The 27297-nt window shown below is 41.4% G+C and overlaps 2 protein-coding genes and 1 long non-coding RNA gene across 5 annotated transcripts in view; all 3 read right to left on the bottom strand.

The window, feature by feature from the left end:
- The window catches only part of LOC135115119 (uncharacterized), a 58234-nt gene extending 47389 nt beyond the window's left edge, over window positions 1-10845 (bottom strand). For both annotated transcript variants that reach the window (XR_010275821.1, XR_010275822.1), the window contains exons 1-2: window positions 10122-10845; window positions 7039-7126 (exon numbers count right to left, since the gene is read on the bottom strand). This is a non-coding gene — a long non-coding RNA (uncharacterized LOC135115119). The remainder of the gene's footprint in view (window positions 1-7038; window positions 7127-10121) is intronic.
- A 1641-nt stretch (window positions 10846-12486) lies between these two features.
- On the bottom strand, window positions 12487-15915 carry LOC135114831 (uncharacterized). 2 transcript variants are annotated; one of them, XM_064030952.1, is made up of 4 exons: window positions 15806-15915; window positions 14168-14297; window positions 12988-13138; window positions 12487-12774 (listed from the first exon to the last, which is right to left on the bottom strand). In XM_064030952.1, the coding sequence occupies exons 1-4, from the start codon at window positions 15866-15868 to the stop codon at window positions 12570-12572; spliced, it is 549 nt and encodes a 182-aa protein (XP_063887022.1). In that variant the 5' UTR covers window positions 15869-15915; the 3' UTR covers window positions 12487-12569. The 2 variants fall into 2 exon arrangements, 1 of the variants encoding a protein (XP_063887022.1); XR_010275685.1 differs by lacking the exons at window positions 14168-14297; window positions 15806-15915 and adding an exon at window positions 13369-13426.
- A 4126-nt stretch (window positions 15916-20041) lies between these two features.
- On the bottom strand, window positions 20042-26076 carry LOC135114829 (glutamate receptor ionotropic, kainate 4-like). Its single transcript, XM_064030951.1, has 6 exons — window positions 25724-26076; window positions 25083-25242; window positions 23273-23436; window positions 22684-22872; window positions 21780-21938; window positions 20042-21159 (listed from the first exon to the last, which is right to left on the bottom strand). The coding sequence occupies exons 2-6, from the start codon at window positions 25231-25233 to the stop codon at window positions 20920-20922; spliced, it is 903 nt and encodes a 300-aa protein (XP_063887021.1). The 5' UTR covers window positions 25234-25242; window positions 25724-26076; the 3' UTR covers window positions 20042-20919.
- Window positions 26077-27297: the final 1221 nt, after the last annotated feature.

Here is a 27297-nt window from a genome sequence, read left to right as displayed (position 1 = left end):
CCTCCTCTTCTTCTTCCGCTAGCTTGTCCATTCCTATTTATCAATTTTCTTAGCTTCCCCTCTTTATTTGCATCAATTCCTCTTCTTATCTTCCTCCTCTTCATCGTCATTACTCCCCATCCTCTTCCTCTTCCTCCTCCTCCTCCTCCTCGTCCTCGTCCTCCTCCTACTCATCCTCCTCCTCTTACAATGTTTAACACCAAACACGCACCGACACTCACCCACTCACTCACTAACACACACACACACACACACACACACACACACACACACACACACACACACACACACACACACACACACACACACACACACACTGCAAGACTCGTTCATACAATCCATCACCACTAAACACCCAAGTCAACAGGAGGAATTCTGCAACAAGGTAAGAATAATGAACCACTGCAGTTTCTTCCACCTTTTCCCCCAACAAACATTTCCTGAGTCTCTACAAAGCTGTGAGTTTTTACACAAAGAATGCAACATATTTTTAGACACTCTTGTACTAAAGTTTGTTGGGTTAGCGGCCTTGGTAAAGTAATGTAACCTCCTATTCTCTCTCTCTTCCTTTATCTAAGTCCATGCTAGCAATTTTTTACAGCGCTGGGAGAGTTAGAATGTAATGTAATAGCTTTTCAATCACTTTCTCTTGTCTCTGATCGTTTTACAGGCTTGAAAAATTAAACTCCCTATTTTCTTTTTTTTTTCTCTTTCTCTGTCTCTCTTTATCTCAGCTCAGGCAAGCAATTTCTTTTTTTTTTAGAGTGCTGGGATGGTAAAGATGTATTGCAACTATTTTTCAAACACCTATTCTCTCTTAGTTTTATATCCTTGAAATATTAAACTAACTCTATTTTTTTTCTCTCTCTCTTTCTCTCTATCTCAGCTCAGGCAAGCATTTTTTAAGAGTGCTGGGACGGTAAAGATATATTGCAACTACTCTCCAAACATGTCTCTTCTCTGATATGGCCTTGAAAAATTAAACCAACTTCCTATTCTCTCTTTTCATCTAACCTATACAAGCTTTTTTTTTTTTTTTACAATGCTGAGAGGGTAAAGATGTATTTTAACTACTTTTCAAACACCTACTCTTGTATTACAGTCTCTGATAGTTTTATAACCTTTGGAAATCACTTAACTTCATTTTCTCTCTCTCTCTTTCTCTGCATGTAATCCAATGCAAGCAATCTTTTACAGTGGCAGTAGAGTAAAGAAAAAAATATGTAATGCAGCAACTTTCCAAATACTTAAGTCTCTCTGAAACTAACTTCCTACTCTCTCTTTTCATAATCCAGTCTTTTACAATGCTGTGAATTTTAAACAAAGGATTTGACAATTATTCAGTCCCTTTGGCAGTATTAGAGTCTGCAAAACATTAAACCAACTTTCCTTTCTTTCATTCTTTTATCTGAGTCTAGGCAAAGAGTCTTTTACGAAACTGAATATTTCAACAAATGATTTTACATATCTTCAGACACTTACTCTCGCAATGCAGTCTCTTGAGTAGTAGTAGTAGTGCTAGAGTCTGGAAACGATTAAACCAACTCCCTTTTCTCTCATTCTTTTATACGAGTGGCTGTAAATTTCAACAAAGAATACAACAACTATTCAGACACTCTTGTGCTACAGTCTCTGCAATACTTTTAAAGCGCAGAAAGGAACTGAACCAATTTCCTACTCTTTTTTTTCACAAGTCCGAGCAAACAATCATTTCCAGTGCTGGGAATGATAACACACGAAGATTACACCAGTTACAGAGTTAACACACTGGCACACACTAACACACACACACTGCTCTCCTTAATTTCCCTTCCCCCTAACCCCAGACACCTCGGCAGCCCCAGAAAGCAGGACCCTAACTTAGCTGAAGACAGGACGCCACCAGGTAAATAACAGCTCTCAACTCTAGGAATTTCAATTAATTTCACGCACTTACGAGGATTCCCAGGTGATGGATGGCTTCCCGAGGGTAGCGAGAAGGCGAGCCAGGACGGAAAAGAGGGACGAGGGAAGGACAGGTGTAGTGTAAGAAGGAAGATGAGACGAAGGTAAAGAAAAGGAGGAATAAGAAAAGCTAGGGGTGAATAGAATGGAGGAGGAACGGATGAAAAGACAGAAAGAAAGACGAGTTAAACGAAGGAAGGAGGGACAGATGTAGTGAAGGAAGGAAGATGAGGCGAAGGTAAAGACAAGGAATAGAAAAATTGTTAAAATTGAATAGAATGGAGGAAGAAAATTATGAAGTGAGAAAGAGGGAACAGATGCAAGCAGAAGGAAAGAAGCAAGGAAAAGACAATGAAAAATAAAGAAAACTAGCTAAAAAAAAAGTAGAGAAATAAAGAACAAAAGCAGATGTAAAGTGATGAAGGAAGAAATGGAGGAAGGAAGACGAGGTGAAGGCAAGGCGGGAATAAAGAAGAGTTTGAGGGAGTGAAGTGAACGAAATAGTGGAAGTAAGAGGAAGGAGGAATAACATCAATAAAAGAACGAGAGAAAGAAAAAAAACATGAATCTCAGAAAACAAGCACAAGGAAGGAAGGAAGGAAAGAAAAAAGAAAAAGAAAGAAAGAAAAAAGGAATAGAATGTAAGAAGGAAAGAAGGAAGGAAGGAAAGAACAATAAAAGTGTAAAAATAAAAGGGAAAAAAAGACCATTCAAGAGAAACAATAGAAACATGAAAGAAATTAAAAACGATAACATGACAAAATTAACGATAAAAAAAAGCGGAAAGAACAACGAAGATAAACAGACTCACACACAAAAAAAAAAAATACAGAAAAAAACAGCAATAAACAGATAAACAAATAAAGAAAACAAAAATAAACTCAAAACAGATATATAAAACAATACCCTTTTTTTTTTTTTTTTCTTCCCTTTGAACATACATAATTCCTCCTTCCATCTGGTATTTCAGAGGCAGCCTGTCACCTACACCTTCTTAATGAGCAGTAGGTGAGTGGGGCAGGTGAGCGGGTAAGGCAGGTGAGACAATGATCCATCTCCATAAATCACCATAAAACACACAGTAATCCAGTCAGATATAATGAAATATAAAGAATTCGCCATCACTTGACTTGTAAATCGGGTGCTGAGATTTTTTGTACGTTTTTTTAAATCTTTGGGACAGTGCAGTAATGATTCGTTTTCTTTCTCTGAGTTGTTGTTTCTTCTTCTTCTTCTTCTTCTTCTTCTTCTTCTTCTTCTTCTTCTTCTTCATTTACTTCTTTATTCAAACATCCTGTCTCCTCTTCCTCCAGTCAATCTTCTTTCTTCTCCTCCCCCACCCCTTTTCCTTATGTTTCTTTTCCTCCTCCTCCTCCTATCTGCCTTTTTTTCCTCCTTATCCTCCTCTAGACAAACATCCTCCTCCTCCTCCTCCTCCTCCTCTTTTTCATTATCCTTCTTCTCTTTTCCCACTTCCCCCCTCCTCCTCCTCCTCCTCTTCCTCCTTCTCCTCCTCCTCTTCCTTCTTCCAGTGAGTCCTGTTCCATCGCCCGTAAATTAGAAGCTTTCATCTTTGTTTATTACGTGCTATTATGCTCCTATATATCCATTAGCAGCTGTTCCATCCACCCAGCTGTCCTATTCATGCTTCTCCTACGTGTCTGTTTGTCTATCACTGTCCCTTATGTTCCTCTATTTGCATTCATCTCTATTTTTGTCTTTTTTCTTTTTTTTTTCTTTTTCGTTTGGATTGTACGGTTTGATTGTTGATATATTTGTTTTCTCGTTCCGTTTTCTTTGTTTGGTGGTGTAATTTTGTTTTCTTGGGTATGTTTTTTTTTATTTATTTTATTTATTTATTTTATTTATTTATTTATTTTTTTTTTTTGCTTTGTTCCTTCCGTTTTCTTTGTTTGGTGGTGTGTTCTCGTTTTCTTTGATATATTTGTTTTTTTTTTTTTCTTTTTTTTAATGTGTTACCTGTTCGTGTCTGTTTATTTGTTTGTTTGTTTATAATTGCTTTGTGTTTAAGTCCTTTTGTGTTTTCTTTCGTTTTCTTTTTTTTAAGGAAGAAAAGTGTTATTTCTTTATTTTTCCCCTTTGTTACCTTATAATTGTTTTCCTATGTACATATTTTTCATCAAGGTTTTTTTTCCTTCATTTTTTCTTTTATTTTCCTTCCATTTCATTTCCACTACAGTACATTTTCTTTATTCATTTAGTAATCGACTCAGCAATCTCTCTCTCTCCCTATCTCTGTCCCTATCTCTCTCTCTCTCTCTCTCTCTCTCTCTCTCTCTCTCTCTCTCTCTTAATCCCATCCCCCATTCCGCCATCAACACCCACCCATCCACCCCCCCCCCTTCTTCACATCCACCTCAGGCCTTAATTATACCAGTACTAGTTTATGGCGCGGACGAGTACAGGGACGCCGTTGTACATTGCGTAACAGTGAGGCGGAGGGATATTTCACGGGTGCTCAAAGGGTTGTTATTATACTTATTTAGCACCTTGTTCATCTCTCGCTTGTTTCCGGCTGTTCTGGTTGTGTACGTTCTGGTTTCGGTTTGTGTGTGTATGTGTGTTTGTTTGTGTGTGTGTGTGTGTGTGTGTGTGTGTGTGTGTGTGTGTGTGTGTGTGTGTGTGTTTGTTTATCTCTTTTTGTTTGTTTAATTTTGCTTGTTGGTTGGTTTGTTTGTCTCTGCTTGTTTGTGACGCTCTCTCTCTCTCTCTATCTCTCTCTCTCTCTCTCTCTCTCTCTCTCTCTCTCTCTCTCTCTCTCTCTCTCTCTCTCTCTCTCTCTCTCTCTCTCTCACAAAAAAAAAAAAGATGCAGAACAAGAAGTAGATGGCATGATGAGCGTGATAATGGTGGTGATGGTGATGATGATAATGATGGTGACGATGATAACGATGATGATGATGATAATGATCTTCCCCTATACACATCAACCCAATTTCCTTCCACGAATTCAGAATAACAAGCAAAACATCCACATTCCACATTCCTCCACCCTTCCCTCCACAGACCAGGTAGGTGGAGGAGGGAGTAGTCTGCCCCAGGTGTTCATTCTTGTGGTCACCTGAGAAGCACCTGCGTCACTTCCACTAAATCTCAGCCAGGTGACGAGACGAGGAAGAGGAGGAGGAGGAGGAGGAGAAGGAGGAGGAGGAGGAGGAGGAGGAGGATGAGGAGGAGGAGGAGGAGGAGGAAGAGAAGATAACTATGGAGGAAAATGATGAGGAGAAAAAAGAAGAGAAGGGAAAAAGGAATGAAAAGTCCAAAAGAAGAGAAGGAAAAGGAAGAAGAAGAGGAGGAGGAGGAGGAGGAGGAAGATAAGGAGGAGAAGGAAGGAAGAAGGAAAGAAAAACATGTCAGGAGCACCACAAGAATGACACGAGTGGGGAGAGTGGAGTGTGACTGTGGGGGTAGGGAGGGGGACGGGGGTGAGGGGTGAGGGGGAGAGATGAGGGGGAGGGGAAAGGGGGAGGTGGGGTCCGTCACAGCCTCCTAATAAGCCTGTTAATGAGTCTTCAGAACCGCAGGAATGTTACGACTTTGCATCCCAAGAGAGAGAGAGAGAGAGAGAGAGAGAGAGAGAGAGAGAGAGAGAGAGAGAGAGAGAGAGAGAGAGAGAGAGGCCTTGTAAACCTTAAGATCCAACCTTTTTTTTCTTTCACAAATATTCAAATGACTATGTATATCAAATGATGAAGTCTAGGTAACATAAAGAAGGAAGGAATTGTAACCCTCAACTTCTCACTCGCGTTCCTACCTTGAAACGCTTTGGTATAAAACCTCTAATTTTAACACCCTGTAGTGGAAGTCAGAGGGGTTTTCAAGGAGGTTTTCTTGGTTAGAGTGATACTTTAAGAACCACTCTGCATTACAAGTGAAAGAAACCAGCACGGGAACTTCAATGATCATCTCTGTGGCGTTAGAAAGTTAGTGTGTGTGAGAAGACGAGCCGGTGCAAAATATGGTGTTGTGTATAAGAGTTTGCGCTTGCAATTTTTTCGTTTTCTACAAAAGCACTTTAGAGAAAATGAGTTTTTAGAAGGTAAACCTTTTTAAACTTCACCTGTCGCTTGGGTTCTTTTTATGAACTTGGAGTTTCAGCATCCACCTTAATAAAATCTTGTCTCATTCTTTAGATCAGTTCCTTCTTCAAAAGCACAGAAAGATACGGAAAATGTAACTGCCTTTACAACTCGTCCCTCCCGAAGCACCGGTAACTAACGAAAAAAAAAAAAAAAACAAGGCAATGAAAACGTGAAAAAAAACTCACTTTCATATCAATTCCTCCTTCAACAGCACGAGAAGATAAGGAAAATGGATCTCGCTTCTCGATCCATCCCTCTTTCAACAAGTAAATAAAGAAATCTGAACAGGGAAACATAGTAACTCTCAAACTCACGTCCCTAGAAACACAAAACAAACTGATCATTGTCAACAGTATAAAGAACAATCTGTCTGTTTGTATATACCAGCCTGGCAATTCCACACGGAAGGAGGAGAGTGGGATAAAAACACAGACCAGTATTCAGAAACGTTTTGCTCTCTCACCAGGACAATTTTCCAAGGGCACAGAAATTATTAGCTGGGTTCTCAAGAGTGTTTCCCCTGTTAATAATGTAGGAATCTTATTAATCTGTCACTAAAACGGTAAAAAAAATCACCCTTCAAAACCCAGGTAACTTCAACTACACCCTTTCGAAAGTACCGTATTCTGAAAAACTTTGCTCTTTCAACACCACTATTTTCCAAAGCCATAGAGACGATTAGCCGGATTTTCAAGAGTGTTTCTCCTGTTAATAATGTAGGAATCTTATTAATCTGTCACTGGAACAATAAAAAGATACTTCACAAATCGTGTAACCACAACTAGAACCTTTTGAATGCAGTGGAGATGCAGCTCAGAGGTGTTTCTCGTTATGATTCAAAATACAACACGCTCCCATACGCGTCATTGGTGAAAAGGGAGTCTCGTGAACCACAGGAGCCTTAACACAGCTGGACACAAACGTTCATAAAGAATAATAGAATGATAAAATGAAATACGCAAAAAATAAGATAACGATTTGAGTTATTTACCTTTGTCCTTAGTACTTCTGGTTGTGGTGGTGGTGGTGGTGGTGGTGGTGGTTAGAAAGGCCTCCATGTGATCCCGATCCTGCAGCCACTGGGGGAGGAAATGTAGAAAAATAAACTTCATTCTTTCCCAACAAAAATGAACCAGATTGCCGAAGTTCAAACAAGGCAAACGATTTTAAATTATAAGATATGGTTAACAAAATTTTCTAACCTAAGTTTTTTTTTTTTTTATGCCTCTTTACTTTTCATCATTTTACTTCCGTTTCTGCTCCTATTACTACTACTATTACTACTACTACTACTACTACTACTACAACTATTACTACAACACTTTTTCTGTAAGTTTTTTTTTCTATATACCTCTTTAGTTCCTCCTCCTCCTCCTCCTGCTACTACTACTACTATTACTACTACTACTACTACTACTACTACTACTACTACTCTAGCACTCTATCTTTCGACCTCCTCCTCTTCTTTCTATCCCCAGTTCTATCCCTTATTTTCTCCTCCTCCTCATCGTCTTCCTCCTCAACCTCCTCCTCCTCCTCCTCCTCCTCCTCCTCCTCCTCCTCCTCCTCCTCCTGAAGTCTTTAGATATTTTTCTCTTCCATATGAAAGTCTCCTCTATTTATGTTTTCCAAATCATCTGAAGACATACGTTAAGGAACTCTTCAAAAATGGAATGCAGGCTTCTAGGCAGGTATGCGTTTTCAGGTTCATTCCATTTCCAGGAAAGAAAACACGAGACACTGTGGAGCCTTATCAGAGCGTTCCAGGAGCCGCCTTTTGGTCTGGAAGCTGGATGTCACGTTTCTTCAGTTTGTCGAATTACACCGTTGACTCAGAAATTTTTCCTCCAAGTTCTGAAATCTCTCGAGTTGAATGGCCTTCTTCTGCTGGCATCGATTTGAAGTTGAAGGGAAACTGTCTTTGCTTTCCATCATCTTCACGCACTGATCTCTGTCCTGTATCTGTTTGGGTTTCGTCCGTTTTGTTCTTTTCTAGTTCTTATCTGGTTCATATTTTGCTCTTTTGTGTTCTTCTCTATCTTATCTAGTCTGTTTTTTTTTTATTCTTAGCTAGTTCTTATCTCGTTCACATCCAGTTCTTTTTTTTCTTATCTAATCCGTTTTCTTTCTCACTTTGTTTGTATCTAGTGCTTATCTTTCGATGTTATCTGGTCTGTCCACGATCTTGTCCCAGCTGCTCTCTTTCATTTCTCCTCCTCTTCCTTTCCTTCCTTTATCTCCCTCTCTTAGGTTTAAAAAAAAGAGATAGAAAGGAACTGGTTCTCAAATGGAGTGAAAGATGAATGGAACGGACTCAGTAATCAAGTTGTTAGTGCTGAGTCATTAGGGTGCTTTAAGAGAGAATTAGACAGATTTATGGATGGGAATGATAGGTGGAAATAGGTAGGTATATTTCATACAGGGACTGCCACGTGTAGACCTTGCAGCTTCCCTTATTTTTTCTTTTTTTTTATGTTCTTGTGTTCATATTCCATATCTGATTTTTTTTTTCAGTTTTGTATCTTTTCTAAATACTCTGCCCTCAATCTTATCTTAACTTCTTTCCTTCACTTCTTTTTTTTTCATTCTTTTATCTCCCTTCATGGACCTCTGTACGATATCTATTTTCAATTTTGTTCCTTATCTAATTCATCCTCGATCTCCAACTACTTTCCTTCACTTGTCGTCTTTCTTTCCTCCTTGTGCAGTAGATATTCCCAACCCAACAAGTCTCGGCTGCTCCAGGAAGTGCTCATCATCTCCTCCTCCTGGTCACTAATTGGTATCTATAACTTAGCATTTAGTCAAGTTAAGTCTAATATTCTGAAGTTCTAAGTTATGTGTCTTTCTCCTGCTCCCTTTCCTTGTGAGATCCAAGTACTCTCTCTCTCTCTCTCTCTCTCTCTCTCTCTCTCTCTCTCTCTCTCTCTCTCTCTCTCTCTCTCTCTCCTCTCTCTCTCTCTCTCTCTCTCTCTCTCTCTCTCTCTCTCTCTCTCTCTCTCTCTCTCTCTCTCTCTCTCTCTCTCCATTATTGCACATCTCATCAATCTTTCTTATTCCAGTCTTTTGTCCTCGTCCCACGCCACCACCACCACCACCACCACCACCACCACCATCACCACCACCATCACTGCCTCCCACTCAAAGACATTCATTCCAATTTCCACCACTACCACCACCACTACCACCACCACCACCACCACAGCTACCAACAATACCACGTCATCAGTTGGTATATTTCATTCAAACTTCTACTGAAGGTGAATATTTTGTTGAAACTCTCTCTCTCTCTCTCTCTCTCTCTCTCTCTCTCTCTCTCTCTCTCTCTCTCTCTCTCTCTCTCTCTCTCAAGCAATTATAACTCTCTCGTCCTCGTAAAATTACATAACTATTCACAGTTGTGCATACTAATATTTGGAAATACCCTGAAAAAAAAAATATCAAGAAAAAAAAACTGAAATTGAGCTTGCTAAAAAAAAAAAAAAAGTGGGGGTAAAGGAAACAGGAATGCATGGAGTTATTTACCCAGGGAATTGAACGCATGGAAGGAGATAAGACGAAAGAGATGCGTGATACAAAACAAAGAAGAAAGAAGGCAAAAAGAAAGAAAAGAACGGAAAGAAGGGAAAAAAGAGAAAGGGGAAAAAAAAAGAAAAGAGAAAAGGAAGAGAAAGGAGAAAAATGGACGAAAGAAGAAAAAAAAAGATGGAAAAGGAAAAAGAAAGAACGAAAGGAAGAAAATAAAGCAAAGAAAAAGAGAAAAGAAAGAAGGAAAGAAAAAGCAAAAACAAGGCATTACCGCAAGGAGAGAAGAAAGAAAGGAAGAAAAGAAAGAAAAAGAAAGGAAGAGAAGAAAAATAGGACAGCACAAAAAGATTACTTACACAAGGGCAGCTCCTGAAAGAAAGAAAAGAAAGAAAAGAAAAAAATAAGACTACTTTCACAACGGCAGTTCCTGGAGACTTCAATTATGCTTTTTTTTTTTAAGTATGCCCTTAACTACAACCTTGCACACCATAACGAGGCAACAACAGGTAACTAGATAAATAAAAACGAGTACTTTTGAAGACATACCTGTTTCTGATGCATTTCTCGTAATTATTTCCTTCTCTTGAATCTTCTTAGTCCTCTTCCTCTTGCTACTACTACTACTACTACTACTACTACTTCTCATTCATCTTCGTCCACTAAGCCACGTACACTACACAAAACACGGACACGGACTGGAGATAAGCAGCCTGGTGGTCCGTACCTCATCTCAAGTCTCTCCCACTCTTCTCCCTCCTCCTCCTCCTTCTTCACTGGTTCAATCCCGTAATCTGAAACGCTTTGCTCTCTTAAGTCGACCACTTTCAAAGGCCAGAGAGATAATTAGCCAGGTTCTCAAGACTGTTTCTCCTGCTGATAATGTAGAAATCTCGTATATCTGTCGCGAGAACCATGAAAGCACTCTTAGAAACACGTGTAACTTTAGCTAGAGCCTTTTGAATGAGGTGTGGCGTAGAATGTTTCAGAATATGATCACAAGTCTTTCTACCCACTTGCATTAGCAGCATCACCACTTCCTGCGCACACAGACCACACACTTGTACACCCTTACGTATCCTCATTGCTAAGTGAAATATTTGCTAGTGAACCATAAATAACCTAGATGAACAACGTGCTAACATACATGAACTTTCCGAAGCAGGAGTCAGTACTCGCGCGCCATCTGTCTGCTGTGAACGAAGCTGTTTCAAGGTCATCCTCTCAGCTGGTATCATAAATGGTTTGTGTTTCTGTTATAACTGTTTGTACAATCTGGCTTTCATCACGATTATTCTCAAAGGTCACAGAGATGATTGGTCAAGTTCCTGTGAGTATTTGTGCTGTTAACGATGCAGTCCTCGCTAAGCTGTCACTAGAACTATGAAAATACCCTTGAAAATAAATAAATAAATACCTAGAGTCTGAGTCTGAGTTAATCAAGTCGGGATAATTGTAATTCCTACTCCATATTTTGCGGTATTTTGAGTTTTAACCTTTTACTGCGATACAGAACAATTCACGACAATAAAATAACTGTACAGGATCTTTAAAGCACATACGAGAAGAGAAAGTAGATTAAAAGAATAGATTTTCCAGAGTGTAGCCAGCATTGACTGTACGATACAAAGGAATGTCTGAATGGTTTATGATTAAAGAAAAAATGTGTCAGGTAGCAGTGAAAGGGTTAATGTATAGTATAATAAGAGCGGATTATTTACGTTTGTGCATAAACAGATAACGATGAGGATGTGAAAGAAAACGGATATTTTTTTTTCAGGGATAACTAATAGAGATGCCACGTCAGGTGTGTAAGATCCAAGTAGACAAGATAAGGAAAGGATATAACCAGTCTATTTTAGGAGTAATAATTAGAGTTTCCCTTCCAAGTATCTGAGATTCAAGCGAACCAAAAACGGATGAATATAACGAGTCTATTTTAAGGATAATTACTACAGATTTTCCTCCAAGTATGTGAGATTCAAAATAGAGAAGAAAATGGATGGCTATAATGAGATAACCATCCTAACTTTTCTTCCTCGACACGCATAACTAACAAAATAAGGAGACAATAGATGAATATAACTAGTAATGACCTTACCTCTCCTCCACCAACATGCATAACCAGTACACACATTCCCCACTCGGATAACTAACTTACTCAACTTCCTAACTCACGCGTAACAAGATCAAGAAGAAATACTGGAATACGAAATATGACCCTAACTTTCCTTCACCAGTATGCATAATCAGTAAAAAACATATTCCCCTCACACAAATCCTTCTTTAACTTCCTGTGAACAAAAATCAAGAAGGCAGACGAATGTGATGACGCCAACTTTCCTCCTCTGGTGTCAGCTCTGAATCTGCATATAAATGACTTACTTTTCCCCGAGTGCTGGCGTGTTAGTCGACCGGACACGGGGAGCGAGGAGAGGAGCAGGGAGGTAATCAATCAAGAGGACAAATTGCTGTAGTGTATTAAGGCAATTACACCCAAACGACCAGAAGGAGGAATTAGCGTGAAATCTTTAAAGGTAGTGATTAAATTTAAAGCCACGTCAATTATTAGTCATATTTTCATGGGTGTCTTTATTTCCAGCCGTTATGGATTGCAGGGTACTTGTTAAACCTTCATTTAGATTATACATAGCCTTGGAAACTTTAGGGTATTGCTTCTTAATGTTATATCAGTAATGTACGTAAACTAGAGCAAATTATTCATTTAAAAGTATTCATGACTGGCTTGTATAGATCCTTCAACATATCCTGCACTAAAAATGCATCAAACAGGATATATTTTCCACGAGGTACTGAAAAAGTGGATACAGGATTTCATGCATATCCTTCACTCACCCTCGTCAGTATCCTTTGACACATTCTAAAAGCCCCTTGAGTGACAATTTCCCTCATCATACTACTGAGAAACACAAAATCCACAAGTCTATCCTATCAACACCATCGATATCCTTTAAAAGTATCCTTCGCCTAGGACTTTTAGCCACGTGACGACAGGAACTCGAGAAGGAAGGTGATGCAGGCGACGAGGAAACCACAGACCCACATGACGAAGGCGCCGAGCAGCACGGTGAGGGACAGGGGGCGGGAGGTGCCACTCGCCCTGCCGCTGGGGACGCACTGAATCATGTTATAGCGGCCGTAAATCTCCTTCAGGTTTCCACTATCCCTCAGCCACCGCAGCCTGGTGAAGGAGTCTCTTATAGCACACACACACACACACACACACACACACACACACAGAGAGAGAGAGAGAGAGAGAGAGAGAGAGAGAGAGAGAGAGAGAGAGAGAGAGAGAGAGCTTCCATTAACACATATTAGTCATACTCTCTCTCTCTCTCTCTCTCTCTCTCTCTCTCTCTCTCTCTCTCTCTCTCTCTCTCTCTGCGTAACTTACCTTGTATTGATAATTTCACTGAAGAAGGAGTTTTTCTGCAGGATTATCGAAATAAAGCCAAGGTTCAAGGGCGCTGACTCCACGTAGAAGGGGCACGGCTGCTGGGGCCCGGCGCCGCTGTTCTGCCGAAACACTATGCCGAGCGGTGTGACTGAAACAACACAGGGAAGAACGTAAGGAAATAGGGAAGATGCATGAAGTCATCAGGCCTACACGTGGCAGTCCCTTTACAGAATATAGGAACTTAGGGAATGACTAAGGAAATAAAGGAGCTTGGCCTACGCGTGGCAGTCCCTTTAAAGAAAGATCGTAAGGAAATAGGGAGGCGTGCATGAAGTCATCAGGCCTACACGTGACAGTCCCTTTAAAGAACGTTCCTACCTGTTCCCACCTATCATTCCCATCCGTAAATCTGTCCATGTCTAGTATTTGTGTGAGTAGGAATCAAATTAAGCAGGAGTGTAATATATTCTAGTGTTATTGGTTCGTATTTTCAAAGTGTTTTAGTCTTATATTATCTTTTAACAGGGAACAGTGGACGTTATTGGGGTTTCCAAGGGTGTTTCTAGTTGTAGTGGAGGTTTAACAAGTATTCTGCATTATCAGTGGGGGAAAATAGGAACACGCATGAAAATATGATTAATCCGTCATGTGGGTTTTAAAAAATAGTTCTTAGGAGAGTCTAGTAAGTTTGAGAATACCGTTCATTATCCATTTTTTTTTTCATTGTAACTTTTCATTCCTGTTCATTCCTCACTACCTCCTCTTTCTGCGTCTCCTATTCTTCCATCACCACCCACTACATAGGCAAGTGACATCACCTCCCGTTCATTCTTTTCAACCTCCTCCTACATCAACCATTTCCATCACCTTCATTTCAAGGTCACCCACCCCTCATTAGCCCTTCTTATCCCTCCTCTCCTCTTTTACTCCTCCTTCCAGTAACTCCTCCCCCTCTTCCTCCTCGTCCTCCTCCTCCCACGCCTCGGCCTTTCACCCCCGCCTCAGCCATCTCATTAACTAACTTACGTCTTCCCTTCTCGCCTCCTTAACCCATCTGAATAACTAATGCCACACTGTACATATATATAACATACACATAACACCAATTAGTATAAGTTAAGCCTACTGATAAATATATAGAGAGAGATGAAAGAGGAGAGAGAAGGAAAATACTTACTAATAGAAGCGACACGTCCTTTGCTAAACCTTTGGAGAGCCGTCTTGTGATCGATCCTGCCGAAGGGATAGATGGTGCCCCTCTCCTCTGCGTGCCGGAAGAGCGTCCTGAAGGCGTCCAGTGGGGAGAACTGCCATAGGGGAGGGTAAGAGGGGCGTGGAATCAATAACACAGGTAGCAGAGTGGGAGGGGATGCCGGTAACGATGAATATGAGTGAGAATGAAAAGTTGGCGTGAAAAGGAGTCTGTGGGAGGCAGGAGGGAGGTGTAAGGGCATAGTGGTTTGGTGTCAAGGAGGAACGAGGGGCGTGAAAAGCCGGGAGGAGGAGGACAAGGAGGGAGGAAGAAAGGAGGCGAGGGTAAGAGCGTGTAAGGATTGTGAGGGTAAGAGGAATGTAAGGGGACGGGAGGACGTTATGAGAAGAGATGGCTTGCAGAGAGAGAGAGAGAGAGAGAGAGAGAGAGAGAGAGAGTCTGGATCCAATAGGTGACGCGCGTAGGAGGAAGAGAAGAGGATAAACAACAAACGTGCGATGAAAACAAAGAAGAGAGAAACTGGAAATCTTCAATAAACCAGGGATGGAAGAATGAAGGACGAGGAACAGAAAGAAAAAAAAAAAACGAGAAAAAAAAAAAAAAAGGAGAGAAATATTGCACAAAATTCAGACGAGCGACAATAAGGAACAAAACTACAGATAAACTAACGCCCTCCCCTTATAACTGATAAGGATAATGGTGGCTTAGACAATATTATCAAAGAATATTCAGTTTCTCCTTCCCGTACATGCACACATATTCAGCCGAGGAGCTTTACGTGAGGGAAACATATCAGATTTCACGCTGAATTAGCCCAACTATCGAAAAAGTGTGCCACTGTATATGCTTCACTTGAGTCATAATTTATTGTTAATGAAGGAAATATTCGAAGACAAAGAGGAGCTGACAGGGAGAAGGTGACAGGGAGAGGGTGATACAGAAGATGCACAGAGGCGTCAATAATACAGAGATGATAAACAGGAACTAGAGAAGGAAAAGATGGAGAGGCAAGACTGAAGTGGTTTGCTTTCGTCAGAAGGAGAGACGAGTGTGTGAGAAGGATGATGGAGATGCTGGAGAGAAGACCTGAGAGTTTTATGAGTGCAGTAAAAAGGCTTGTTTGTAATGGGAGTGACTCAGGAAGGCACAGACGACCGAGGGCGTTGAAGGAGGAAGTAACTGAAAGAAACGAACCAGCACAGACAAGCAGACTGGTGAAGAGGGAAGGACTAATAGGAGTGACTGAGGAAGGAAAGGAAGATCAAACACATTGGAGAAGGAAGCATCGGAAAGAAATGACAAAAACCAACAAAGAAACGAAAGCAACACAAAGTAAAAGGAAGAACCAGCAAAGAGACGAAAGGAACATTAAAAAAAAAAAAAAGAAACAGCACGAAAAGACTTAACGAACACAAAGAAAAGCAAGAAAAAAAAAAAAAAAACAGCTAGAGAAGACTTCACCAACACAAAGAAAAACAAAGAAAAAAAAGCAGACTTAACCAACACAAAGAAAAACAAAAGAAAAATAAGACCAACCCCTTCGAAGACAGACGAAGACCAAAAGAACACCTGAACTTTTCTCTTAAGCCTCCCAGTTCTCACCTTGAAGTAATCGTATTGGTGGAAGCCCTCGGTGAGAATGGGGGCATAACCTTGCTCCAGCATTTCCTCGGCACTCTTCGGGTATTCCTGCAGCCTCGGTAACGATAACACCGCCGTCAGGTTACCGCTGAAGTGATTGGGTAATAGTAGCAGTAGTGATGGTGATAGGTAAGATGATAGGTAAGTGTGTGTGTGTGTGTAAGGAAACCACACCCACATACCTATTTCAGCCTATCATCGCTACCTAGTTATATAATCTGTGTGTGTGTGTGTGTGTGTGTGTGTGTGTGTGTGTGTGTGTGTGTGTGTGTGTGTGTGGCGGAGAGCGGCGCGGGATGGATCTTCAGTGGCGGGAATGTCTTTGTTTCGCAGCAACCACTCGCTTTATGGAGTCCTGTTGATGCTGAGGCGTTTCTTTTGAGCCAGAGAGGTGTGTGCATGTGTCTCTTTGTCTCACACACGTGCACACACACTCACACACACACACACACACACACACACACACACACACACACACACACTCACCTATACAGAGCGTACACCACGAGGGCGAAGATGAGAGAGGACAAGTACGTGAGACGAGGAGCGGAGGACCGAGGCTCGAGGGTACCTGAGGTGGGCAGGTAAGAAGCAATCAGTGTCATATAACCTTCCCCCGCGGTAAAAGGTGACAGACAGGTATGTACGCTGCCTGATGCACTCCACAGGTGATGACACGAGAGAACCACACGGGACTTGCTAACTTCCACTATCTTATTTGTGTGGTAGGGCTGTTGTTGCTTTGTGTTTTCTTTGTTTTTTTTTCTTTTCTGATGTTTTTTCTTGTTTTTTTTCTACTTTTTTCTTTCTTTTGTGCTTGTATGGATGGGTTATTAGTTCGTTTGTCTGTTTGTGTCTGTTATCCCTATTTTTCTTTTTTTTTATGTTTGTATGCCAGGATCGTTGACTTGTTTATCTATGTATCTCTCTCTCTCTCTCTCTCTCTCTCTCTCTCTCTCTCTCTCTCTCTCTCTCTCTCTCTCTCTCTCTCTCTCATGCTTTTCCTGTTATCTCTCCTACTTTTTTACTTTCTTTCACGTCTGTTCATGCAATCTGTTTGTCAATCTGGTATTTTCACGATACGGGTTAATGTTTTTGCTTTTCATGTTAGTTGTCTCTACTTTTTTTGCTTTCCTTCTTTTACGTTGATTCTACGTATATCTTGCCACTCCAATCACTTTCATCTTCTTTTTTTTTGCCTTTTTTATTACTCCCAGTTTATTTAAATCTTTATTCTGCTCTCTGGCTCTGTATTTCACCACATATGTGCAATTCTAACTTACAAAAAAATAATTAAAAGCGAAAACTGCATGTAATCAAGAGTCTCGAGTCAGGGTACACTATACAAGGACCACCACTGCACCACTGAGCCACAAAGCATATATTCCCTTTAATTTCCGCCCTATGTGTGTTCCTTTCATCCCCTCTCCCCCCTCCGCCCCATACGTATCGGGTTTCCTATCCCTCTCGTACCAAGAACCCATGATTGCTTTCTCGCCACGTGTAGGCCTAAAGAATTCTTGCAGCTTCCCTTATTTTCTACTTTTCTTACTTTCCTTTATCCTAAGTCCCCAGGCTGTGCTTTATTGTGACTTTCTTCCATTTTTCTATGTTTCTATGTCCTTATGTTCTCAGCCACGCAGGTAAGGACAGGTACAGACATGCTTTGTGTTTACCTGTACCGTGTTGTGATGTCCCAAGTCACATAGGTAAATAATTATGGCTAGTTTTGGATTACCTGTACAGTGTTGTGTTTTTATTTCGCGTTTCTTTATGTTTCTGTGTTCCAGTGTCTCCAGCCAGACAGGTAAGGATAGGTACAGATGTTCTCTATTTATCTGTATCTTGTCGTGATTTTTCATTAGTATAGAGTGCAGAAAAGAGTTTAGTTCGTTAGTAGAGGAATTCAGTTATATATACATTAGTAAGTCAGGTGGTACTTAATAAAGAAGCTTTTTCAGATCAATATTTTCAAAGGTGTTTTCTTTATTCTAGTGATAGTTTAACAAGGTTCCTAAACAGATGATAGGGAAGCACCGCCAAGAATCTGTTTTCGAGGGCGTTTTCATTACTCCAGTGACAGTTCAACAATCTTCCTGCACATATGATAGAGAAATGCGCCCAAGAGCGTAACTAATCAGTTCTGTGATCCCTGAAAACAGTCCTCATGAGAGCGTAAAATGTTGCACACTGCACTACGCGCCAGCCGATCTGATGACCTTGTAACCAAACCCCACAGCTTAGGTTAACAATTGACCAGAGGATTTCACATTAAGGGAAAAATGCAAATACGTTGAAACTGCAGTAAATGCGTTATGCTGCTCGATTACTGTTCATGGTTATGCATAATTACAGTGTTTTCTGGAGCATGAAGTGAATAGGACCTTCACTAACGACTGTATTTGAAAACTCTTTTGCTCTCTCACCACGACTGTTTTCAAAGACCACAGTGATGATTAGCCGGGCTGTCAAGAGTGTTTCTCCTGTTAATAATGTAGGAATCTTGTTTATCTTTCAGTAGAATAAAAAAAAAAAAAACACCCTTAAAAACCCGTGCCACTTCAACCAGTCTTCTGAACGCAGGGAAGGTGAGGCGCGGAAGTGTTTCAGAATACGCTCCTAAGTTTGACCCATTACAACCCATCTCAGCCTGTTAAACTGAATGGAAATGGTCAAGTTTAGCGTTGCAGTCACAGCTGGTGCCTAGGTGAAGGGAACTGAGGTGTAGAAGGAAAGTACCTCATTAAATTCTAACTCGTAATGAGCGATCTTATTCTAGTGCCCTGACTGGAAGCGGCCACGTCTGCAGCGTTGCTGGGTCTTAGTGAGTGAGATAGACTGAGGTGCACTGGGAAGAATCTCACAAGTTTTAATCCTCACTGAGCCATCTTACTCTGGTGCGCTGACTCAAAGTGGCCAAGTATACAGTGTTGGTCGGTTACTGAGGCGGATTGAGGTGCAGTGGGAAGGAATCTGCAAAGGTTTATTCGTGCTGAGCTATCCAAACCTGGTGTATAGACTGGAAATGGTCATGTTCAGTGTTGCTCGTGCAATGGCAAGGTGGACTGAGGTGCAGAGGGAAGGAATTTGCAATGGTTTACTCGAGCTGTGCCATCCAAACTTGGTGTATTGACAGGAAATGGTCATGTTCAGTGTTGCCCGTGCATTGGTGATGGGAATCCAGGTGCACAACATGCCAACTTATAAAGATATGGGGAGCCAATCGAGGAGAGGGGAAAAAAAAAGCGCAGCGTTGCGGCTTAAAAGACTTGATGGGGAGAGGGGGAGGGGAGGCGTAAACAAAATAACAAGGAGGCGCTAGTATTGATCGAGAGCTCCCTGCGGCGTAATCAACTGAGGCTCCGTCCTTCAGGTCCCCCGCACACACACACACACATACACACACACACACACACACACACACACACACACACCCACAGGGAGGGAGTGGTGGGTAGTGTTAGTCCTCAGCCGCCGGATCTTGGGAAGCCATCATTTTCGACCAAAACCAAGGAAAAACAATTTTTGCCTCTTTTTTCTCCTCTTCTTTCCATCCCTGACACGTCTTCCTCGCGCGGCCGATGGGAAATTATTGATATTAAGGGATATAGAGTGGTGTGTGTGTGTGTGTGTGTGTGTGTGTGTGTGTGTGTGCCACGCCCCCTTCCCTGTTCCTTTACACACATCAGTGCAAGAGTTCTCCTTTTACATTCATGAAAAGAAAAATCGATGACGTAACTCGACCTGTTCTCATTTCTCTTTTTCCTCCTTTCTTTCTTTTTTTTTTTTCATCCCGTTCACAGCAACACTTTTATAAAACCTCGTAAAATTCTCCGTTTCACCCTTCCCTCTGCACTATGCTACACTTCACAACTCTGGGAGGACTGCACAGAGCCATCACGGAGGAACATAAGAGCATACGAGAATCTGCAAGAACGGAAAGACAAAAGGGAAGCTGCGAGAAGCCATTAGAACTACACGTGGCAGTCTCCGTCAATACACTCACGTACAAGACAGAAAACGGAGATCAAAGGAATAGATAGTTCATTTTCTGGTGCTGAGCGAAGGAAATGTCTCAGAGTGTTTTGTGATGAAGGAAAGACTTAGAAATTGCAGTCAGAAGGTTACAAAGGCAGAATTTGGCCATTATTCTATACTTGACTTTACTTTTCCTTATTGCACACTCCTGGAAGGTCACAAAAGAGCCCCCTCACTCCACGAGACCATTAAAATGATGAAGAAACGCGGGGAAATTAAACACTCTTGGTTCAAAACATTTTCACCTTCATCACAACATCTTTTTAATCACGCCTGCATTCTAATTACCGTGCCACGTCTTTAGGTAACGACACACACATACACACACACACACACACTCACACACACACACACACCTGCATATATTAATTAAAAGTAACTCATACATATAAACACATTCCTTTCTCTCTCTCTCTCTCTCTCTCTCTCTCTCTCTCTCTCTCTCTCTCTCTCTCTCTCTCTCTCTCTCTCTCTCTCTGTCAACTCGCTATTCATAATATTTCATTACTTGTCTCTTCTAAATTGACAGTGACCTTCAGACCTCATAATGTATTTATGTGAGCTCACCTGTGATCAGGGACACTAAGTGAGGCACAGGTAAGTAATCACAGGCAATCATTGTAGTTATTATGCTTCCGTTAGTTGATTTTCATTAATTGATTCTTTTTGATGTTTTCATTCTCTCTGATTTGTAATTGCTTTTGACGTACGTACATGAGGTGTAATACTCTTTGTTCGTCTGTATTTCTATCTGTCTGTCTGTCTGTCTGTCTGTCTATGTATCTATCTATCTATATATTCATTTGTCTGTGTATCTACATGGTTAGCTGCTCATTTATTCATTTATTCATCTATTTATCTATCTATCCATTCATCCATCTATTTATCCATCCACGCATTCATCTATTTATTCCTCTATCCTCCATTCATCTATTGTTTACATGTTTATCTATTCATTTATTTATTTATCCATCCATTTATCTAACTATTCATCCATCCACCGATCCATCCATCCATCCACCCATCCATCCGTCCATCTACGTATCTAGCCATTTATCCATCCATCTATCACTCCATCCATCCATCCATCTATCCACCCAACCGCCTTTACACCTGTTCATTTCTTTCTCTTCTTTTTCACCTTGATACACGAAGCTCCTGTAGGAAGCAAACAGATAGTAGAGGGGCGAGTGGTTCCTCCTGGCGGCATCACGGTAGCAGGCGAGGTACAGGACGGCCCCAAGCAGCGTTATTTGGCCCAGCAAGCAGCCCCATAACTGAGCCAAGTAACGCAGGAGATTCGTTAGCGGTTGGGAAAATACGGAACCTAATTAAACACAGTAGAGAATAGAAATACATAAGGTAATAAACGATGGTCTCAAGCAGCGTTATTTGGCTCAGCAATCAGCGCTATAACTGAACCGAATAGCGCACAGGAAGGTTTATTAGTGGTTGGAAAGATGTAGAAGCTAACTTAACCTAATATAACCTACCCTAACATGACGTAGCCTAAAATAACCACTGACGGTCCTAGGCAGACGGTCCCAGACTCGCAAAAGATGTGGAACCTAACATAGCATAACATAACACAACATAACACTAAGATTACTTGAAAATATTAGTGTTGTAAGATCTTTAAGTTGAACAGGCGAGATTGAAACGGTAAGGAGAAAAAAGACTGACATATCATTTAGTACTTGCAAAGTGAATAAAGGAAAGCTGTTAGGTCTGTCTGGGAGTCGTAAGAGCTTAGCATAAGATCATCTCCCAACACTACCATGAAGCAACCATTAAAAGTAGACCTGGCGAGAGAGCGAGACATCTAAAGCAAACCTAAACATTCCTGGTGAAAGAGAGAGAGGGAATGAGGAGGAGAATCAAGAGAGGCCTACCTTACCTCTGGGGAGAACACGAGGAACACAGTGGACACGGGTTGGGTGAGTTGTCTGGCGAGGTACATGAGGTACACACCAGTCGATATTAAGTAGTCCGAGAAATCCACCACCTGATTCCTGATGTGTGAGATTGACAGCGACGCCAGGCCCAGCTCCACCTCCTGCAGGAACGGATGGGTGGATAGATGGATGGGTGGTTAGGTAGATATATTGATTGATAGATAAATGGAGGATTGGAGGGATAGATAGATGGATGGATAGATATATAGATAGGTAGATAGGTAAACAGATAGATAGATAGATAGATAGATAGATAGATAGATAGATAGATAGATAGATAGATAGATAGACTGATAGATAGATAGGTAAATGAGAGAGAAAAGAAAAAAATGGTTATCAAAAAAAGTGATTGTTGAAAGGAACACTTAAAGCAATAATTAAGTTCTCAGCGTTGAATCATTAGAAAACCTTTTAAAGAGATTAAACAAATTTATGGATGGAAATGAGAGCAAGGCACATTTTATACAGAGACTGCCACGTGTAGACCTGATGTCATCTTGCAGTTACCTTTATTCGTGTCCTCCAACTGACACCCGTATTCAGAAAAGCTATGCTCTCACACCACTGCTATTTTCAAAGGCCATATAGATGATTAGCCGGGTTCTCAAGACTATTTATCCTGTTAATGATGTAGAAGTCTTGTTAATCTATCATTAGAACCGCAAAAACACCCTTAAAAACCCGTGTAAACTCACCTACACCCTGTTTGCCACTAGAATCGCAAAAATACCTTTAAAAACACGTGTAAATTCAACTAGAGCTTTTGAAAATACTTGAGCTACTGACGTAAGTGTTTCAGAATAGGATCTAAAAGTCTAACCTTTACTTGACTATGATGTATCTCACCTTTCTAGCCACGGCGCCTACAGTACCGATCCACGTCCCGTTCGCCAGGCGGTTCCCGAAGCCAGGCACCTGAGACACCTGCACGCGGAAGAGGAGGTCCCGCTGAAGGAGTCTAAGCATCTCTCCCAGGAACCCGTCGAGGTAATCTTCCCCATCAGAAGTCTTCACGAGTCTCAGGGTGGGCGAGCCCTTGGAGGGAGGAAGGGCGTCGCATATTGATAAGCGTAGATGGAAACATGACAGTGACCAATAGAATAATAAATGAAATGTGGAAGTTCCTTTTTTGTGATTTCTTATGTTGAAGAGAGAGAGGGGAGAAGAGAGAGAGAGAGAGAGAGAGAGAGAGAGAGAGAGAGAGAGAGAGAGAGAGAGAGAGAGAGAGAGAGAGAGAGAGAGAGAGAGAGCATTGAGGAATATGGTTAGCAGCACAATTATAGACAGACAGACAGACAGATTAAGACGATGACAAATCTAATCACTGACGGTTTCCCAGAGTGACAAGAACCACCACCACCACCACCACCACCACCACCACCACCACCACCACCACTACTACTACTACAACCACTACAACTACAACTACACAAACCTTTACAACAGCAACAGGGATGGTGATATTCCCGAGGTGGTCAGGGAGCGAGAAGGGGTTAGCAGTGAGAGACAGACGCCCACCAGCACGCCCACAGCCCACGCCCGCCCACGCCAGACCGCCGTTCAGGAAGGTGAGGCGATGGATGGCCGCCACACACTGATCTGCTGGTCGTTTGCTTGTAAACTTGGATAAATGACTTGAATAAAAGGATTGTCAGTGAATTACAGGCAATGATTATTTCAACAACCCGCTAATCCTGTGTGATGAAGCCTTTTTTTTCTTACGTAAGAGGGACACTGGCAAAGGGCAACGAAAGAGAGAGAGAGAGAGAGAGAGAGAGAGAGAGAGAAAAAAAGGTCCATTGAGGCGCTAATCCCAAAAGAAAGGTCAAAAAGATTATTTAAAATTGGGGATGTGTCTTAACCCTTTCTCTAATTACCAATCAATTCTTTTTACGTAAAGGGGACACTGGCAAAAGGCAACAGAAAGAGAAAGAGAGAGAAAAAAGTCCATTGAGGTGCTAATCCCAAAAGAAAGTTTAAAAGGATTATTTAAAACTGGAAATAAGTGTCTTAACCATTTTTCTAATTACCAAACACTGAAATACTTGTTCTACATCCACATCCAGTCTTTAAACTGGGTAGAAATTGCAAAATCTATTCTTTTCATTCATAACTTCCTTGTAGATGCTTATAAATATTTCATACATTGCATATAGTGGTTTTAGTTGTCTCCTATCAAAGTGAAAGGATTAAATAACAGAGCCTTTTATCTCTCTCGTTACAACTGAAGCCAGATTTGAGCCCCACACTGACAGAAAAGCCTCGAGGTTCACACAGCTCAGGCAAAAATGAATAACTAGTTTCCTTTCTCCCTCGTGACAACTTTAGAATGTGAGATGATGATGATGATGATGATGATGATGATGATGATGATGATGATGATGATGATATATAACAAGTGGTTCTTCCAGCTATTTTACGACGTATTTTTCGGTTTTCTTACTGTATTTTTAAGGAACTGTTGCTTTCACTGAGGTTTTTTTTCCCTACTTTCCCCTAATTTCCTCCTATCTTTCCCCTAGTTTTTTCCTTATTTTTTTTAAGGGACTTGCACTTTCAATAAGCCCTTTTTCCTCTATTTTCCCTCTAATTTTCCCGTAGTTTATTTCCCTATTGTTTTTTTTAAGGGACTGGCGCCTTCTTTCCCCTAGTGTCATTATCTCTGACCATCTTACGTAAAAAAATAACTAAACAATCAATCTTTCTCCAAATACAACCTTTAAAAACAAAACAAGAAGTAACAAATCGATCCTGCTGAACTTTGAAAATGGAACCTTAAACAAACACATCCAAATAACTGAGTAAACAACACTTTTCCCCACGCTGATTCGCCCCCATTCAACTCTCAGTATATTCAGTGCACCACAAACACAAACCCTTTAACCCATCACCTGCAAAATAACATGAGTCAGCCCCCACGGTGTTTGTCAGCCTCTCCTCCAGCTGACTCGTGTTTACAGCCTTTATTCTCCATTAATGACATGTTTGTTTTCTTTCTGCTTCATTTGGCTTCTTCATTTTACCTTTCCTTATTTAGATTTTTTCTTCCTTATCGTCTTATTCTTGTTACGCAATGTTACCCTGTTTTCGTTTGTTCACTAACCGATAAACATCAGATTTATCCAGACACTTACCAACACATCGAAGGCTTTGGTACAGGAGCTTACTAAAAAAAAAAACTATGAAACTATCCCTGAGAGTCCCCACACAGTCAATTCACCTCCCTATTCACCTGCCTATCTCACCTGGGGCGTGGATGCGAGGTGTCCTGAGCAGAGGCGTCACCAGCACCAGGTTGTATTGGTTAGTAAATAGGGTACTGGGAAGAGCAGACTGGTGCCACTCCGCCGTCTCGCTCACCAGCACCCACGCCCGCCTCGGCATCACCACACCCATCCCCACGGCCTGCAGGGTGTGGAGGTGCTTGGTGTAGTGGGAGTGTAGAGGGTAGGTTAAGGCGGGAAAGGGAGAGGAAAGCGATAGGAAGAGAGAATGAGAGGAGGTTAGGGAAGAGAAGGGAAAGGAAAGAGGAGGGATAGCAAGGGTGTGAAGGAAAGGATGAGAGTACAGGACAGGAAAGGGTAGAAAGGAGAGGAAAATGGAGATAAGGAAAGGAAGGAAAAGAGAAGGAAAGGGAAGGAAGAAGGATAGCAAGGGAGTGAAGGAAAGGATGAGAGAACAGGATAGGAAAGAGAAGAAAGGAGAGTGAAATGAAGGGAGAGGAAATGGGCAGAGAGAAGAGAAGGGAAGAGGAAGGGTAGGAATAAAAGGGAGAGAGATAGGAATAAAAAGGGAAGGGGAGAATGAGAGAAGAGGATAGGATAAGGAATGGAAGGAAGAGACAAGAGGGAAGGATAGAGTAAAGGAAAGTTATATTTATCCTCACCTGCTTCACCGTCTCCTGCAGGAAGGAAGGGGAGCCATGAACCACCACACTGACGCTGCTGTACTCTCTGGGGCGCTCCTGTAGTTCCCTTAGGGCGCCGCCAACATCTGTGTGCACCTCCGTCAGCAGCCCATCTGACCCATAGCCCTCCCACTGGTTACCCTCTGAGCCTCCCACGGATGTTACAAGGTCAGTTTTGAGTCCTGAGGGTGAAACATCAACCCCGGTGTCTGTCCTGTCCTTCGTGGTGTCCCTGTGGCCGCTGTGATGTCCCTGCAGTCCCCTCACCTCGCTCGCTGTAGAAGTTGACGTAGTAATTAGATTGTTAGTGCTGAGTGAATAGGAAGATTTAAAGGACCAGAAAAATTAATGGATAAGAATAATACGTTGGTGGGTATAAGTGTGTGTTTTATCCAGAGACAGCCACACTTATATAATAAACTGAGTAATCAGAGTGTTAGTGCTGAGTGAATAAGAAGATTTAAAAGATTACATTAGTTTATAAATAGGAATGATAGGTGGGTGTAAGTATGTATGTATGTATGTTTTGCGTGTTGGCCTAGTAGCTTCTTGGAATTTTTCTTTTATCCTGACTGTCTAAAAGCTTCATTTCTCCTAACATTACTGCATACGAAGGTTACAAAGAGGGGAAAAGGTTACGTAACACTCTTTCACTCCTTTATTCTTCACGTGGATTAAAGAAACGAGCGTCACAGAAACAAAAGAATGCTGGAAAAAAAAAAAAAAAAAAACATTACCTTTGAAGATTAAAAGTGACACTCCTCCCGCGTGTGTAGGAAACAGAGACACACACATAAACTACAGAATATTGTCATCTTTTTCTCAAATACACGCGAAGGAACAAGTGTATGGGAGGAAAAAGAGTGTCAAGAAGTGAGGGATGCAGTGAGGATGAGAGACGAGACTGAGAGAGAAAAAGAGAAGAGGATATGAGAGAGGAGTGTGAAGATGCGAAAGAAGAGACAGTGAAGGGGAGGGACAGGAGAGGCAGTGAGAGGAAAGGAGAGGAAATACATAGTTTGAGATCACGAGAGGACAAGGAGAGAAGGAATAGAATAAAAGTGAGAGATTATGGGAGGCAGTGAGAGGGGGAGAGAGAAAGACAGTGAGAGGAAGGGAGAGGAAACAGTTTAAGATCATAAAAGAAAAAGCAGAGAGTGTGAAGACATAGAAATAAAAGAAAGAAATGGAATAATGAGAGGCTGGCATAATAAGATTGGGTTTACCTGAGGGGCCCCTTCTGAGGTATAGAACATGTGAGTGGGTGGCAGAGACCTTCAGGAGAGCGGCTGTGGTGGTGAGGGTGGGCGGGACTGGTGGGCGTTCATGAGGGGTAATCTTTCCCTCAACATTTGTACCTGGGGGTGGAAGAAGGGACGAAAGATAAACGGTAATGATGGAAGAGGTTTTTAAAGTGCAAGGAAGGAAGACGTACAGACAAAACACAAATTCAAGAAAAGAAATGGAAAAAAAAAGGAAAAGAAAAGTAACAAAAGGAGATGATGGGAGAGATTTTCTGAAGCACAAGGAAGGAAGACGTGAGGACAAAAACA

This window comes from Scylla paramamosain, chromosome 28 (genome assembly GCF_035594125.1).
Source record: "Scylla paramamosain isolate STU-SP2022 chromosome 28, ASM3559412v1, whole genome shotgun sequence".
In the NCBI taxonomy this organism is placed as follows: Eukaryota; Metazoa; Arthropoda; class Malacostraca; order Decapoda; family Portunidae; genus Scylla; species Scylla paramamosain.
This window is presented reverse-complemented; position numbering and strand designations above follow the sequence as displayed.